General features: G+C 47.8%; 1 protein-coding gene across 6 annotated transcripts in view; it reads right to left on the reverse strand.

Annotated features, from left to right (window-relative positions):
* Window positions 1–17,155, reverse strand: part of LOC123763697 (importin subunit alpha-1) — a 95,834-nt gene that overhangs the window by 23,480 nt on the left and 55,199 nt on the right. For 5 of the 6 annotated variants that reach the window (XR_011222696.1, XM_069304279.1, XM_045750983.2 and 2 more), the window contains 5 exons: window positions 7,200–7,279; window positions 4,878–5,053; window positions 4,205–4,343; window positions 3,117–3,292; window positions 1,840–2,022 (listed from right to left, as the gene is read on the reverse strand). Coding sequence is in view for 5 of the 6 variants with exons in the window: in XM_069304279.1 (XP_069160380.1) it covers window positions 1,840–2,022; window positions 3,117–3,292; window positions 4,205–4,343; window positions 4,878–5,053; window positions 7,200–7,279 (754 nt within the window). In the remaining variant the exon portion in view is untranslated. The remainder of the gene's footprint in view (window positions 1–1,839; window positions 2,023–3,116; window positions 3,293–4,204; window positions 4,344–4,877; window positions 5,054–7,199; window positions 7,280–17,155) is intronic. The other variant, XM_045750984.2, reaches the window with a different exon arrangement.

A 17,155-nucleotide genomic window follows, 5' to 3' on the forward strand; every position in this document is an offset into this window, starting at 1 on the left:
ACCCATCAGGGGAAACCATCCCCCACGAAGAACCGGAACCATCCGACGCGGACGACGCACCTGAAGTAAGATCCACAGGCACCACACCAGAAGGAAAGTCAGAGACACGGACATTGGCAGCCGCAGTCACATGTACCTCCGCCACCACCGAAGAATGTGATGCAACCGAAACCACCCCACCGTCGCCGGAAGATCCACAGTCGTCGAAATCTCCCATATCAGCCCAGGCAGAAGAAGAACGCCGGAACACTTGGGCTCTGGCCGCACATCAAAGTCAGAGGTCGACCCAGAGACACAGGCACCACAAGCCGGGCGAACCGATGCTCTCCGCAGAACAGCAGCATCCTCAACCACATGTGGTACTAGACCGAGCTCAGTAGGAGGCTCCATAACTGAAGCGGGGCCCCCCAGGTCCACAGGGGCATCCGGTAGAGCAGACAGATCAGAGCCAGATGGAGCGCCTGCCACAACCACCGCAGGAACCACACCAGGCACCTCCATAGAGCGAGGGACCCACCGGGGAATCTTCACGCACAGACAAGTGAGGAAAATCATCCTCCAGAAAAACAGCAGGGATCTCAGCACGAGGAGCGTTGCAGCCGGCTGCGATGTAGCCTTCCGCACCACACCGGAAACAAGTGCGCATCTGACCCTGATAGAATATCTGCAGAGAGAGCCCACAAAACGAAACCCGAGAAGAAATAGGGCTAGTGACCCCGCATGATGACCGTATGCAAGCACCCAGACGGATCCCCTTCAGCCGGCCAGCACTCAAAGTGGCCAATCAGTGCTTCACCACTGCACCAAACCTCGTAAACAAGGACACAGTGGCTCTACTACATATGTCAGCGTCCACAGCACCCTTATCGGGTTCCCTGAGGTGTTGTTACAGGGCTACTTCGGGCAGTTGGGGTGAGTGGTGTATATCCGGATGAATCCCATCTCCTCTGGTCGACTGAAGGGCGTCCAGAACGGCATTCAGATATTGGAGATGCGGCTCAAGTCTGACATTCCTTCGTCAATTGTGGTGGTGGTTCGGTTCCTTTATGTTTTCTTGTAATTTATTTTATTGTATTTATGTAGCATGCTTTAATATGTAAAAAAAAAAAAAGTTCCTAATAAATCAATATTCGACGCTAAACAGCGACACAAAATTACAACCGTCCCGTCAAGTGGACTAACTGTGTTTGGCATTTTTATATTAATGTTGTTATTGACAGATTTTGTATTACAAATTTTTAATTATCTACTAACTTACCCTAATATGTATACGGTAGGTATAAACTCTGTAACCCTTTACAAAGTTATGTGTAGTTCTATAAATGCCGAGATACCTGTTAATCATACAGGGATGTAAATACCGCAAGTTGTACCTGGCTGCTCGGTGTATATATACACCGAGCTTACAATGTCTAGGACCAAGGTATTCTTTGTGACTTGTCAGAAAGCACTTGTTCCCCATTAATAACCCTTAAGAGGTTGGTAGGCCTTAAGCCCAACCTCACCACTATCGTAACTTCTAGTTGAAATGTGAAACATCCTCTTGTCAGATCCATTGACATTATTTGAGCTTACATGGCTGGCAGCTGGTAACTGTATGTACTATACTTTAAAACTTTTAACTCGTGTTTTACCAGCGACAGAGCTGTTAAGTTACGACAACAAGTTGATTCACCTTAACTACAAAACCACAGTATTTTGATCATGTATGAAATATTAACAACCTTAAATCTCACAATAAGAAGATCAATCCAACAAACTTCAACTTTTCATTCACTAAGTCAAGGGCTTTGACCACTACAAGACTACGCCTGTAACTTCACTTCGTTAAATTCTCACCTTCTCCAAGGCAGCAATTAGAGCGGGAACCACCTGGACGTCGATAACGAGCTGAATATGGCGGGCTGTGCCAGCGGTAATATTGGAGAGGATCCAGGCAGCCTCTCTGGCCACGCCTGGGTTGTCACGATTCACCATCTCCCGATAGATGGGTAGAGCCCCCGCCTGCACTACAGCGTCTGTCTGTAACATGTTCACTCTTAGTAAGTTCACTATTTTACTTTGTAAACGCCAAATACAGAACTTAGAGTGCAATTATACCATTCGGATATTAATAAATCCCAGTGTCATTTTTTTCTAAAAACTACTTTGTTAATTAACAACTTTTAAATGAATATTAGACCACACCTGTTCCCTTCAGACACACACCTGTTCCCTCCAGACACACACCTGTTCCCTCCAGACACACACCTGTTCCCTTCAGGCACACACCTGTTCCCTCCAGACACACACCTGTTCCCTCCAGACACACACCTGTTCCCTTCAGACACACACCTGTTCCCTCCAGACACACACCTGTTCCCTCCAGACACACACCTGTTCCCTCCAGGCACACACCTGTTCCCTCCAGACACACACCTGTTCCCTCCAGACACACACCTGTTCCCTCCAGACACACACCTGTTCCCTCCAGACACACACCTGTTCCCTCCAGACACACACCTGTTCCCTCCAGACACACACCTGTTCCCTCCAGACACACACCTGTTCCCTCCAGACACACACCTGTTCCCTCCAGACACACACCTGTTCCCTCCAGACACACACCTGTTCCCTCCAGACACACACCTGTTCCCTCCAGACACACACCTGTTCCCTCCAGACACACACCTGTTCCCTCCAGACACACACCTGTTCCCTCCAGACACAGCTGTGATGATTTTGATGTATCATTGACGAATAAAACATTGACAATCAAGATTACAGAGGAGATAATTATAATGACGTAATGTTCTTATTATGAATCTCTTTGGCAAGCGGGTTTGAAATTGTAAAAAGCAAACATTATATGTTTGCTTTTTCATTATATGTATAATGTAATTATATATATACATTATATGTATATACATTATATGTATAATGTAATGTATAAACATTATACATTATAAGCAAGCATGATAATGTATGAATAAAAACTTTGAATTTAAATTTGAATGGCAGCAGTTGCCTAAGTGGTGTACGAGTGTGCTCCCTGCACAGCACTACTCTTGACACGTTCTCCCGCCCACTACCCCACACAGACAATAGTATCCATGAGCACTTGTCCACCAGCTCACTTGTTCATTAGTGCCGGCCGCTACGCTGCCGGTAGCCCTGAGGGCGGCAGTGACGACCCTCTCGTTGTCAGAGTAGAGGCGCTGCACCATGTCGCGCACCAGGCCGCACTCCACCAGCTCGTCGATGGCCTTGTGGCCCATGTCCGCGTAGTAGGCCACGCCCCACAGAGCGTCAGCTGGGGCACGAACAACACACGTCTCATTAGCCTGCTGATCTGACCACCTGCTCACAAGAACAGGAAATGTATGTATGTGGAAACTAAGGATAGTTGAAGATAGAGTACAATAGCAAGTGAAGATCTGAAACTTCATATTAACATAATTTTTGAAAGATGCGAACTCTAGGCAACAGTATACTTATATTAAAGCTAATTTGTTGAATGATACATTCAGTGTTGGAGTATCTGCACGACCAGTGGTGGAGGAGACATGCACAGTGTTGGAGTATCTGCACGACCAGTGGGGGAGTATCTGTACGACCAGTGGGGGAGTATCTGCACGACCAGTGGGGGAGTATCTGCACGACCAGTGGGGGAGTATCTGCACGACCAGTGGGGGAGTATCTGCACGACCAGTGGGGGAGTATCTGCACGACCAGTGGGGGAGTATCTGCACGACCAGTGGGGGAGTATCTGCACGACCAGTGGGGGAGTATCTGCACGACCAGTGGGGGAGTATCTGCACGGCCAGTGGGGGAGTATCTGCACGACCAGTGGGGGAGTATCTGCACGACCAGTGGGGGAGTATCTGCACGACCAGTGGGGGAATATCTGCATGACCATGACCACACGAAGTATCTATACGTCTTGCCTCCATCATGGCGGCTTAGTCAGTATTTACCATACAGTTTAAGACACCCGGAGAGCTCCGAGGTCACATTTAAAAGTTATTATTGTTATGGACGACATGATAAGGCTCCAGAGGTCGCAAACTCTACTGCGTCCTCATGACGGCAACTTGTCAACGGTGTTCACTCGGCTCCTACACCTCACGCTGTGTCTTCCGGCGTGACGGCCCACTCACCTTGGACCTGGGTGTCGAGGTGGCCCACTCCCCCTTGGACCCAGGTGTCGAGGTGGCCCACTCACCTTGGACCTGGGTGTCGAGGTGGCCCACCAGCTCCTTGAGTGCGTGGGCACACTCCCGGCGCTCCTCGGGGGAGATGGTCGGGTTCTTGACACGGAAGAGGTTGGTGATCACCCAACACACCTGACGCCGTAGCGACAACTGCCGGAGAACACCAGCGTTACTAGGCTGCTGGGGGCGTTACAGGGGGCTGCTGGGGGGGCGTTACAGGGGGCTGCTGGGGGGGCGTTACAGGGGGCTGCTGGGGGGGCGTTACAGGGGGCTGCTGGGGGCGTTACAGGGGGCTGCTGGGGGCGTTACAGGGGGCTGCTGGGGGGCGTTACAGGGGGCTGCTGGGGGGCGTTACAGGGGCTGCTGGGGGGGCGTTACAGGGGGCTGCTGGGGGGGCGTTACAGGGGGCTGCTGGGGGGGGGGGCGTTACAGGGGGCTGCTGGGGGGGGGGCGTTACAGGGAGCTGCTGGGGGCGTTACAAGGGGCTGCTGGGGGGCGTTACAAGGGGCTGCTGGGGGGCGTTACAAGGGGCTGCTGGGGGGCGTTACAAGGGGCTGCTGGGGGGCATTACAGGGGGCTGCTGGGGGCGTTACAAGGGGCTGCTGGGGGCGTTACAGGGAGCTGCTGGGGGCGTTACAAGGGGCTGCTGGGGGCGTTACAGGGTGCTGCTGCTGCAGTACTCACTGGCGTAGTAATATGGAGGAGGTTGATGAGAGGCTTGACGATGCCCTCCTTGATGGCCGTGTCCCTGTACTGGGCGCCGTCTCCCACAATGTTGGCCAGCGCCCACACGGCCTGCTCCTTGACGCACATGTCCGGGGAGGCCAGCAGCCGCACCAGCACCGTCACCGCTCCCGCCTCTGTGGGGGGGAAGTGGGGCTGCTGTGTCACCATACACTATACTCACCTACTTGTGCTTGCGGGGGTTGAACTTAGGCTCTTTGCTCCCGCCTCTCAACTGTCAGTCTACTGATGTACAGGTTCCTGAGCTCTATCATATCTTCAATTGAAACTGTGAATGGAGTCAGCCTTCACCACATCACTTCCTAACGCATTCCATCTGTTTACTCTAACATTGGCAAAATTCTTAATAATGGCTGTGGCTCATTTGAGTTTTCAAGTTTGCACCAGTGTCCCCTTGTAGGAGTACCGCCCGTGTTAAATAATGTCATTATCTATCCTGTCAATTACCATGAGAATTTTGTATGTGATGATCATGTGTTTTCCGAACTCTTGTGTTTGCATGAATTGCACCTCGCGTCGCTGGAAGACAAGAGTTCGGGAAACACATGATCACCACATACAAAATTCTCAGGAGAATTGACAGGGGTAGATAAGGACATTATTTAACACGGGCCTTCCTCATAACTCATGCCTCTTAATTCTAAGGACTAGGCTAGTAGCATGCCATTAAACTACTCCGGCTTCGTCTCTTGTGCTTGACAAGGTACTGCTCCACGCTGGGGCCGTATACTCCAGGATTAATCTGACATGTGTGGTATACAAGGTTCTAAATGATTCCTTACGCAATTTTATAAAGGCAGTTCTGATGTTAGCCAGTCTTGCATACGCCGCTGATATTCTTTTGACGTGGGCATCAAGAGACAAGTTCGGTGTGATATCAACTCCTAGATCTTTCTCTGTCCTTTTCGCGGAGGAATCGGACAGAGAATTGAGGAAGATATCTTCCTCGGTATTATTCCTCATAATATTTGCATCATCAGCAAACATTGAGAGGACCGAATCTATTCCCTCTGGGAGATCATTTACATATATCAGAAACAGGATAGGTCAGAGGACTGACCCCTGTGGAACTCCACTGGTGACGCCCTCAAATCTCAGTGACTCCTCGTCTTCTATTGCTTAAGTACTCCTTTATCCAATGGCGTATCTTCACTTTTACTCCTGCCAACATCTCGAGCTTGTGCATTACTCTTCTGTGGGGGTACTATGTCAAAGACTTTCTGGCAATCCAAAAATATGCAGTCTGCCCACTCTTTCTTGCTTGATTTTTGTCGCCTTGTCATAGATGTCATAGAATTCAATTGCTCTTGTGAGGCAAGATTTGCCATCCCTGAACCCATGCTGATTTGTTACAAAGTTTGTTTCGCTCACGATGTTCTGTTTTTTTTTCGAACAATCTTCTCCAGTAACTTGCATGGTATACAAGTTAGGGAGAGACACTGGCCTGTAGTTCAGGAGGCCCGGGAGAAACACTGGGCCACAAGAGTGTACACACACACACACACACACACACACACAGGCTCCAGGAGGACCAGGAGACACACTGGGCCACAAGAGTGTACACACACAGGCTCCAGGAGGACCAGGAGACACACTGGGCCACAAGAGTGTACACACACAGGCTCCAGGAGGACCGGGAGAGACACTGGGCCACAAGAGTGTACACACACAGGCTCCAGGAGGACCAGGGGAGACACTGGGCCACAAGAGTGTACACACACAGGCTCCAGGAGGACCAGGGGACACACTGGGCCACAAGAGTGTACACACACAGGCTCCAGGAGGACCAGGAGACACACTGGGCCACAAGAGTGTACACACACACACACACACACACACACACACACACACACACACACACACACAGGCTCCAGGAGGACCAGGAGACACACTGGGCCACAAGAGTGTACACACACAGGCTCCAGGAGGACCAGGAGACACACTGGGCCACAAGAGTACACACACAGGCTCCAGGAGGACCAGGAGACACACTGGGCCACAAGTGTACACACACACACACACACACACACACACACACACACACACACACACACACACACACACACACACAGGCTCCAGGAGGACCGGGAGACACACTGGACCACAAGAGTGTACACACACAGGCTCCGGGAGGACCGGGAGAGACACTGGACCACAAGAGTGTACACACACAGGCTCCGGGAGGACCGGGAGAGACACTGGGCCACAAGAGTGTACACACACAGGCTCCGGGAGGACCGGGAGAGACACTGGGCCACGTACCGACAACCGCCCTGGTGTTCTTGGAGGCTCCGGAGGCGATGTTGGTCACGGCCCACGCCGCCTCCACCTGCAGCTCCGGACTGCAAGGAAAACATAACCGTACTCATTACATTTATTATAATAGTTACGACACGCGCTGATAAGATGGTAGTAGGCAAGCTAGGCAGATAGGCAGGCAAGCTAGGCAGAGAGGCAGGCAAGCTAGGCAGAGAGGCAGGCAAGCTAGTGCAGCCCATCCTCCTGTTCTAGTAGTATTTATATCAACGATGAGGACCATAATATATATACCGACGTACAACGAAATTAGAAATCTGACCTATTGAGTTGGACAAACTGGAAAACTATTTTTTACTTGTGTTGCTTTGACAAATTAAGCTAACCTAAACTAACCTTTCTCGGCCTAATACACGATATCTGAGGCCTAATATAGTACTTGTGTGCTATACTAGGCCTAGGAATATTTAAGTTTGGTTTTTAGCTTCATGTATTTTAAAAGAATTCCTTACTAGTCAGTATACTACTATCTAAAAGCTAAGTAGGTACGAATTCCTGACTATTAGTGCAACCCGTTCTGATATACTAAACATAATAGATACCCTTAAAAAGATTCATAGAAAACACCGACCTTACCTAACCTTGTTAGTATCTTAAGATAAGCATCTTATTGCTTCGTAATTACAATTATTACTTAACCTATACCTATTATAGGTTAGGTAATAATTGTAATTACGAAGCTATAAGATGCTTATCTTAAGATACTAACAAGGTTAGGTAAGGTCGGTGTTTTCTATGAATCTTTTTAAGGGTATCTATTATGTTAAGTATGTCACCTATGCACATATTTAATAAGTCAATATTGACTTTACGAATTTGCGAGAACGGGTTGATTAGTGACCGTCACAATAGCTACCATCTAAACAGGAGGATGGGTTGGCAAGTGTCATGACGTCTTAGTAATACTGATGGTGTAGGTGTCACCACCTCAATAGTTGGCACTCTTGGCCTCAGGTAAACCACGACACTATTAGGCTCTAGGGATATAGTTAAAGCCTGAACCAGTTTACTGGCTGAACTTAAATATAACAACTATTTATATTATTTATCAGCACATTAAAATTAATAACACTGGCATTGAAGATTGATGGTACTAAGTAAAACAGGTCAAGCTCAATGTTCACAAACTTAACATTTGTCGGAAATTCCCGACACGTAAATAACTTCTTGTGTATCAAGTTTTAAATGCTGTTGTATCATTAAATAATCATAGATAGTAATCATAAATTAGTATAGCTAAGCATACAAAGAAATTCAGACGTCGCGAAATATATTAGAAAATGTGAATTTGCCACGTCACCCAACCACTTGGGCTGGACGGTAGAGCGACGGTCTCCCTACCTGCAGGTCGACGTTCAATCCCCGACTGTCCAAGTGGTTGGGCATCATTCTTCTCCTCCTCTCCCTCTCCCTCCCTCTCCCTCTCTCTCTCTCTCTCTCTCTCTCTCCCATCCTAAATCCTTATCATGATCCCTTCCAAGTGCTATATAGTCGTAATTGTTTGGCACTTTATATTTTCCTTCCCTCCCAATCTCTGATTTTCTATAACTTACATTAACTAATCCTTAAAATAACAGTCTGGAGAACAAAATAGATAAAAAAGTGTTCCAAGTTCGAATATAATTTAATCACCAACAAAATAAGGACCTTCATCCCCTTGACCATAAATGGTAAAAAACACTGAATCAGACGAGAGATGCGTGTGTCGTGTGGAGGGGGAGAAGAGACACCACTGTACCTGCTGCTCTGCCTCGACACATGTTCATACCACCACTATTCAAGATGCAAATCAAGAATGGCAAAAGGCCGAAGGGAACGACACTTAGAAAGAAGAGAGGGGAGGAAAAATGAAAAAGAAGGAAGAGAAAATAGCTTTAACAAAATTAGTGAGGACGGCAGCAGGAGTATAAGGCTGCAAAAGGACAGAGGACCGCCCCGTAGAGCATCACACCCCGGCAGCCGCCCACCAAGCCCTCTCACGGCCACAACGGGCTGGAAAGCGAGGGGGTATAAATGCACAAATTATAATTCACTCAACTCGAGTAAAACAAAAACCAATAACCAAGACAAGTGGAGCAGAACCGCACGCACACTTACAGTCCCCCCCCCCCCCCCTAGTACACACCCACCATCCCTTATACTACAGGCAATCAATATTAGTGTTACAATGTGCCACAACGGAAACAATTCCAACAAGCCCACAATAGATTCAACACACAACACAGCCAGGTACACAACAAGGCACTAATCGATACAGCCACACACAATCCCTGAACATGAAAACTCTCAAGGGATCGCATTCACCCAATCGTACAAGCACACTCACGCACATATGTATCTACAAACACATTTTATTTTAAATATTTACAATTTACATTGGATGGGCAGCATAAAAATGGACCCATAATCCAGCATGAAACACACGTATATTACACTCCGAAACCGGTGAAAACAGATTAAACCAAGTGACCATCCTGTCACTTTGTTTACCAAGTGACAGGATGGAAACCACAAACTTCCCTCCACTGGGAACAATGCCGCCAAAGCGTAAAGAACCCCGTAAATTACACACATACATTAATTACCGGTAAACACTCAGCACCAGAGAAAAGAGGGAATCACAACACTGGGAAAAAGACATGTAATGAAACCATTCCACCACACCACAATCAACACCATACACATCCATATTGTTCCAACCGACAGTACCACACACATCAGTATTGTACCCAGGCACAACACCACCAACACCGCTATTCAGTTACACGCACATTGATATCACACAAACCGAAAAACAGTAGGAATAGAAGGCAAATAAAAACAGTCATGTCGTGTGCAATCCCAGCACAAAACACACACGAGGAAAGAACTCCCACAACTATGCACAACTATGACAACATTCAACAACAAAACAACGCAAGACGGAACCTGCAGCACAAACCACAACAACTCTCCACCTGAAGAGTATAGTACAAACATACAAACAACAGTACCATTCACCCCATTAGGAGAAACAGACGTCCAACGAAATCAGAACGACCCATATACATCAGGAACAACAACCGAGACTCGGTACAGCCCCTGTAAACAATAAAATTCCCAAGAACAAACTGCAACAGACCTACGGAACCCGGTGTCCATCAACCCAACACAGGGAACAACAAAACTACAGGCAGAATTCCCATGCAACAAAATGTAGAAACAAAGCTACCCTATATACCCTACCCAATGGAACATTATCGCCCCACCATGAAGCAATTGATTTAAAGATATAACTACGCCTCATTACCCAAAATAACGACATGCACTACCCCAATGCACATAATTACCAGCAAAATGGTCCACCAAGCCCTCCCCAAGCATCCAATATAATTCCCAGTTCGAGTAACGTAAACGACCTTCCAAAACCCCCAGCATTCTACCCACTGTATACCCCTCCCACCTCCCAACCCACACACACACACAAAGATAATTTGATAAAACCAAAAAAACAGTATTGCAGATCTTACAAGGAGCCTGAAAATCAAACATCAACAATCATAAATGATTAATACGAAACGCCGACCTGCAGAAACGCACAATCGTTTCAGTCAACCAACTCACTAACCTCGCCCTAACTGGGCAAAAATAAAACACATGAAATGCATTCTTCAGTCCTCCACAAAGGTCACGCCCGGCATTATCCTTACTCCCCAACATCAGCAGCCGCTCGTTAGTCGCCAGCGACTCGACTCGTGCAAATACAGGTACAGGAATTCTCTGTAATGCTAGAAACTTCAAATGGACCGTTCACCACACCTCCATCCAATAAACATGAGAGAACGTGCCCTCCACAGCAGGGGCAACGAAAGGACGCAACTCCCCATACACCTTCCGACATGGAAAAAGCAAGAACCCCTCCACACGACAAAGCCTCCCAAGGACATCAATAGCACATGTATAAAATGGTGGCGATAAAAATACAATCTCCCCACACAAAGGCAACCTTTACCTCAACAAGGAACTAACACGCATCATACAATAATATAATTCAGAGAAAAAACACCGTTCCCCACCAAAAGGGGGGGGGGGGGGGGAACACCGTCCCCCACCAAGGGGGGGGGGGGGGAACACCGTCCCTTCCTGAACATGCCAAACAATATCGCCAACGCCTTATGATATACATCAAGTAACCCAATCCCGCCCCACAATTTTGGCAAACAAAGCGTAGACCAACGTAACTAATGATATCTCCCAGACTACAGACTACAGGTAACGAAAGAGACCCTTGTTGATGGCCGACACAAACTTCCGGCTCAATGGAAAGGTATGAGCAATGTACCAAACCTTAGCAAGAATGTTATAGTTAAGAAGCAGCCCTCTTTGAAACAGTCACCCTCCTCCCACACAAACACGAAATTAAACCCAACACCCCCTCTAGCGACAGCTTCCTAGTTCTCCTGCAATGACATTGTATACGATTTACACCGGATGTCAAGAACCCAAATCAAATCCACAACCTGGACCCCCCCCCCCCCCCAAGAAGGCTTAGGAACCCCCCCCCCAAGAAGGCTTAGGAACCCCCCCCCAAGAAGGCTTAGGAAACCTCCCCCTAAGAAGGCTTAGGCATCCCCCCCCCCGAAGGCTTAGGACCCCCCCCCCCCCCAAGAAGGCTTAGGAACCCAGGCACCAAGCCCCATCATACAAGATTTCTCCCGATTAACCACCGCCCCTGCCGCCCGATGAAATTGAGCCAGTACATCCTGTACCATCGGAACCGACTCCCCCACCTTCCCTCCGTTAAGACACAGTCGTATCATCCTCCACACACCCGACAACGGATATCAGCAATTTATTCGTCGGATGCACGAGAGAACGGTGAACCGCAAAGCCAAATACAGATGTTACTAAAACAATAAACAGGACCATAGAAAGCGGGAACCCTTGCCGGACCGCCCTCCCAAATGTAAAAGGGGGCATTCAACACCCTGTTAATACAGACACTCCTCTGCCAACCCCTATACAGCGTTCTGACCCAAGAGAAACTGTGGCGCGATTCCAACCCTCTCCATCACCTGAAACTCAAAACTCATATCCACCGTATCAAACGCTTTGGACCAACCTAAATTGATCACAGCTGACGGAACAACATTGTCCGAAAATAGTAAATCATATCCCGCAACAAATTATTACAGTGAACAATTTGACTTGCCCGGAACACCACAAAACTGCTCAGGCGAAATACACTTTCCTAAAACCCCCTGAAGCCTATTCGCCAACAACTTTGAAAGACACTTATAATCCTGGTTCAGGAGAGAGAACGGTCTCCAAATCAAGAGCAGCGGCACACCCCCTGATTTTGGTGGGAGGCAAACTGTACCAAACAGTTGAGACCCCACTAAGGACACCATGCCACCGGTCGGAGGTCCAACCTTGGGTCGGACCTCCGAAAAGTCCGACCCAAATTACCTCCCCACCATAAGCAATCATAGAATTCCACTGGCAACCCATCAGACCTGGGCGCCTTCCGAGCCTCTAAACTAAATCTCCCAAATCTCCCCATCAGTAAACTCCCGAAGTAAAGGTACATTGTCCTCGACAGACAACACATTTTGGGAAAAACGAAGAAAATGCCCATAATCAGCCGAGACACATACTACCTTCCGATACAACTCCTCCTGAACATAACACACCAACCCATCATTACTAGTGAAAACCATACCATCCACTCTGCGAATAGCCATCATCATGATAGAGCACCTAGCAGACTTTATCCAACAAGTGTGCAGATACTTTCTCAACATATAAACGATCAGACGTCATTAGACGGACATGGATACCCTGAGTCGCCACCTCCTGCCTCCATTTATCCTCCTCTTCAACAATACAATCTCATCAAACCTATCCAATCCCTGATCCATGAGCTAACAAAGCTGACGTAATCGAACCTGCAACAAATTCAAAAGACCATGCCGTTATGCTGCAAAACGTTTCGATAAGTTAACAAAGAACCGTTTGCATTCCACTTTACACCAGTCCCACTAATCCAGCAGACACTCAGTCTGCCTTCCACTTCACCAACGCCCTCTACTCCACACCAAAGTCCTCTAACACAAACGGGCACCGAAACAAACTACAATTTAGCTTGCACCACCACCTACCCACCCGCAACTGATCATTAACAAGAACTCCCACCACCACCATACTATGATCCGAAAAATTGACAGGAACTGTGGTCCAGGAGCAGACCTGACCATCAGACTTGTGCAAATACACTATCAAGGCGAGAACCTTAATTTCTACTAACAAATGTATATGCCGGGACACCACCTGCAAGGAAACATGCATCACGGAAATGTACAGACTGCAGCGTCCTAACTAAAGCAGGAGAGACAGACGCTTGTGCACGAGTGCTACAGTTCCGGACCAGTATAACACAAAATCACCACCAAAAATCATTCTCCACGTGTCATTTGGCAAAAATATAAAAGACCATCCAGAACAACTAACCCATTGCTCTCAGTACGCCTATGCGTCCCTGAGGGTGGACACACATTCAGCAAGGGGAAACACAGAACCCATAAACAACACATGCGCCTAAATTTCATCACCACAATCATCCATTTCCAAACTCACCACTACCACATTTGCTCTTTGCCATCAGTATCATCATGCCGCCCTTGATAATACCGGAGGGTTCAGCAACACCTCAAAATAGTCCATACATTTAACATTGTGCTCCATACCAAACAAATCATAATTTAACATTATGCTCCATACCATACAAATCATAATTTAACATTATGCTCCATACCATATACCATACATAATGTTAAATCCATACACTTAACTTTATGCTCCTGAATAAACAGAACATCCAACCTTTGATAGCGGGCCACTGACAAGCTGATGCTGCTTCTGGTGGAAATTCATCCTATTGATGTTCAACATCGCACAATTCAACCACACATCCATTGATAAAAAAAACACGGAGAGCACCACACACCAGGGAACCATCGCATCCGACAGAAGAGTCCACAACTCCATTCCCGGTAACTACCAGGGAAGGAGCCACATTGGCCCACTCAATCACAGAACTCTTCGGAGTATTACTACCGAGTAGCCCCTACCGACTGCTTCTGTTCCCTCTCCACAAAATTCCACCAAGCCTCATCCTGTGTACCTCCAGGCGGCAGACCACTGTCACAAAGTACAGGGACACCATCAGGCTTATTAACCATATCAGACAGAACCATAGGTTCACACTGCACAGCCGTCAATGAAGGCGGGTTGTCTTCCATCCTCCTCCTTTCATCTAGGATATTCTTAAGAGATCCCCCGAATTTCCGACGCTGCAGGCTGAGCTGCCCACCGCTTAAGGACAACATGCAATCTACCTCTCTTCACCCAGAACCGCGAATGAGATAAGGTACTTCCACCATATGTACCTCCGCCACCACTCCAGTCGTCCAAGCAGAAGGGCGAGCCTCGGAAACACCATCACGTACTACCTGCTGTGGGTTCCGATGCCGACCAACCAGCTCAGCACTGGGGCACACATCCACTGGGAAAACGCCCACCATTGCATTCTCCACCCCACCAGATGTAGCAGTCACTGCAGTGCAACCCCCCCACCTCCTCTGAGCCGGTTGGCACGGGCACGCACGGGACGGTAGAAAGACCGCCACCCCTCCCACTAGCCCGTCTGGGAGGCAGCACAGCAGTATGGATACCAGCTCCACCAGTAGTGACCAGTGACCCAGTACTCGCAGCACTCAGATTGGCATAATCCACCACTACATCCGTACCCCCACAAAGGGCACTACCCAGAACCGAGAGATCCTCTTGCTCTTTCAAAGGAAGAAAATCAGCTTCAGTAAACACGTTAACCTGGTCATATATCCAAATAGTGTAGGCAGCAGCCTTATATTCACACTTAAAACACGTCCGAGTAGAAGCTGACCGTAAATCGACAGAGAAGATGGCACGTTCCCACAAAGAACCATCTTAGCGTCCTGTAGCCATTGTTGAGCCCCTTGATGTCGCCGGACGTGTGCCTACACTCACATGAATAAATTCCACTCGCCCATACCTGGCAAGAGCCCGACGGAGAAGATCCTCGGACATCTCGAACGGCGCGTTCTTAATACACATGTATGTGTATTCCACACACAAATTCGTCACAGTTACAGAGCCTTGACCCTTGATCAGCCGCACCTCCCAACCCTCTCCTCCCTACTGGTCGATAAACGTCTGGAACAAGTCACCCTCGGCAAACTTCACAACCAATTTGTCATCACGAACGACCTGAAGACCAGCTAGATCTTCCACTTTCATGTCTATAACATCAAACAGTGTTGCTGACTACACCAATATCCACCCAACAAGTAAATGTCAGCCCAGCCGACTCCTTTCTCTGCAGTGGGAGCACGTAAGTCCCCATAATGAGACTGAAAACAGTCACCCCGTCAGTGGCAAACAACCACCAGGCAGGGCAACCAGCAATCGTCCAATGTAAACACCAACCAGGGGTCAGATTCACGAAGCAGTTACGCAAGTACTTACGAATGTGTTCATCTTTCCTCTATATATGACGGCTTTGGTTACATTTATTAAACAATTTACAAGCATGAAAACTTCCGATCAACTGTTATTGTTATAAACAGCCTCCTGGTGCTTCGGAGCTCATTAACTGTTTAATAAGTGTAAACAACGCCACCAAAGATTGAGAAAAGATGTACAGGTTCGTAAGTGTTTGCGTAACTGCTTCGTGAATCTGGCTCCAGGAGCAGAGACCTCAGGAACATCCAACTTGGCTGGTGGTTGCCACCACACTCCACATGTCACTCAACTTGCAGTTTTTTTTTTATTTATTTATTTTTACATGCGTACATGCGAATAAATACAATAAAACAAGAACAAAACAGAACAGAACACAAACACGAAGGCACAAAACAAAGAAAGACAAATACACTAAATACCGGCCTTGTGGGCCGACGACAAAAACACAACAATGAGCATAAACACAAAGGAACACAGTAAATATAGACAAGACAATACAAGAGGGTAATGGAAATAAACTAAAAACTACACATAGCACAAAATCACAGTAGAAAAGGAACAGTGCAAGACGTGTCGTGCAATGTTAAGCGTACAGGCAAGCATAAGTAAGGCAACAGATCACAATAATCACAAAGGCACAGTTACATAGGACAAAGGCACAAAGTTATAAAGAACAAAGGCACAGGTAGAAATTACAAAGGCACAAAGTTATAAAGCACCAAATACACAAAACATCGACCTGAAGGGCCGACAACAAAACAATAAGCACAGCAGTACAATGACAAAATACCCAAACCCTCACCCAACAACCCAACCCGTGAAACAACACAAAACAAGCCAACTGGCCTTGAAAAACCACACAGAGAGGTACAACACATAACACCAAGAAAGTAAATACAATACACACACGCACACACGCACGCAACCGCACACCACGCACACAAACGAACACAACATCACAACACAAAGCACAAAAAAAAATCATTTAAAAGGAGGAGACACGATAGCGGTAGGCAAATACTTCTCAGGAAAATCATGCCCAGGATATTTCTACTTATAAGCTTCCCACACTAAGTACTTCCAGTCGGTAGGACAACGGTCCCCCTGCTTCAGGGGGGCGGGCATAAACTCGGGAACCACCAGATCATGCAGAAACGGCAGCATCCGGAGCTGGGCGACAGTTGTCGCATAACGGGGTAAGGCAGAGCAAAGGGAAGCAGAAGACAAGAAAGAAGTGGATGCAGGCCCCCGAGACGGCCCCGCCGCTGGACGCACAGAAGACAACAAAGGCCGCTGAGACGGCAACCCCACACCTGACACCGCAGGAGAGACAGTAGAGACGGTCGGAGACGGGAGAAGTG

This window comes from Procambarus clarkii, chromosome 52, assembly GCF_040958095.1.
Source record: "Procambarus clarkii isolate CNS0578487 chromosome 52, FALCON_Pclarkii_2.0, whole genome shotgun sequence".
Classification (NCBI taxonomy): domain Eukaryota; kingdom Metazoa; phylum Arthropoda; class Malacostraca; order Decapoda; family Cambaridae; genus Procambarus; species Procambarus clarkii.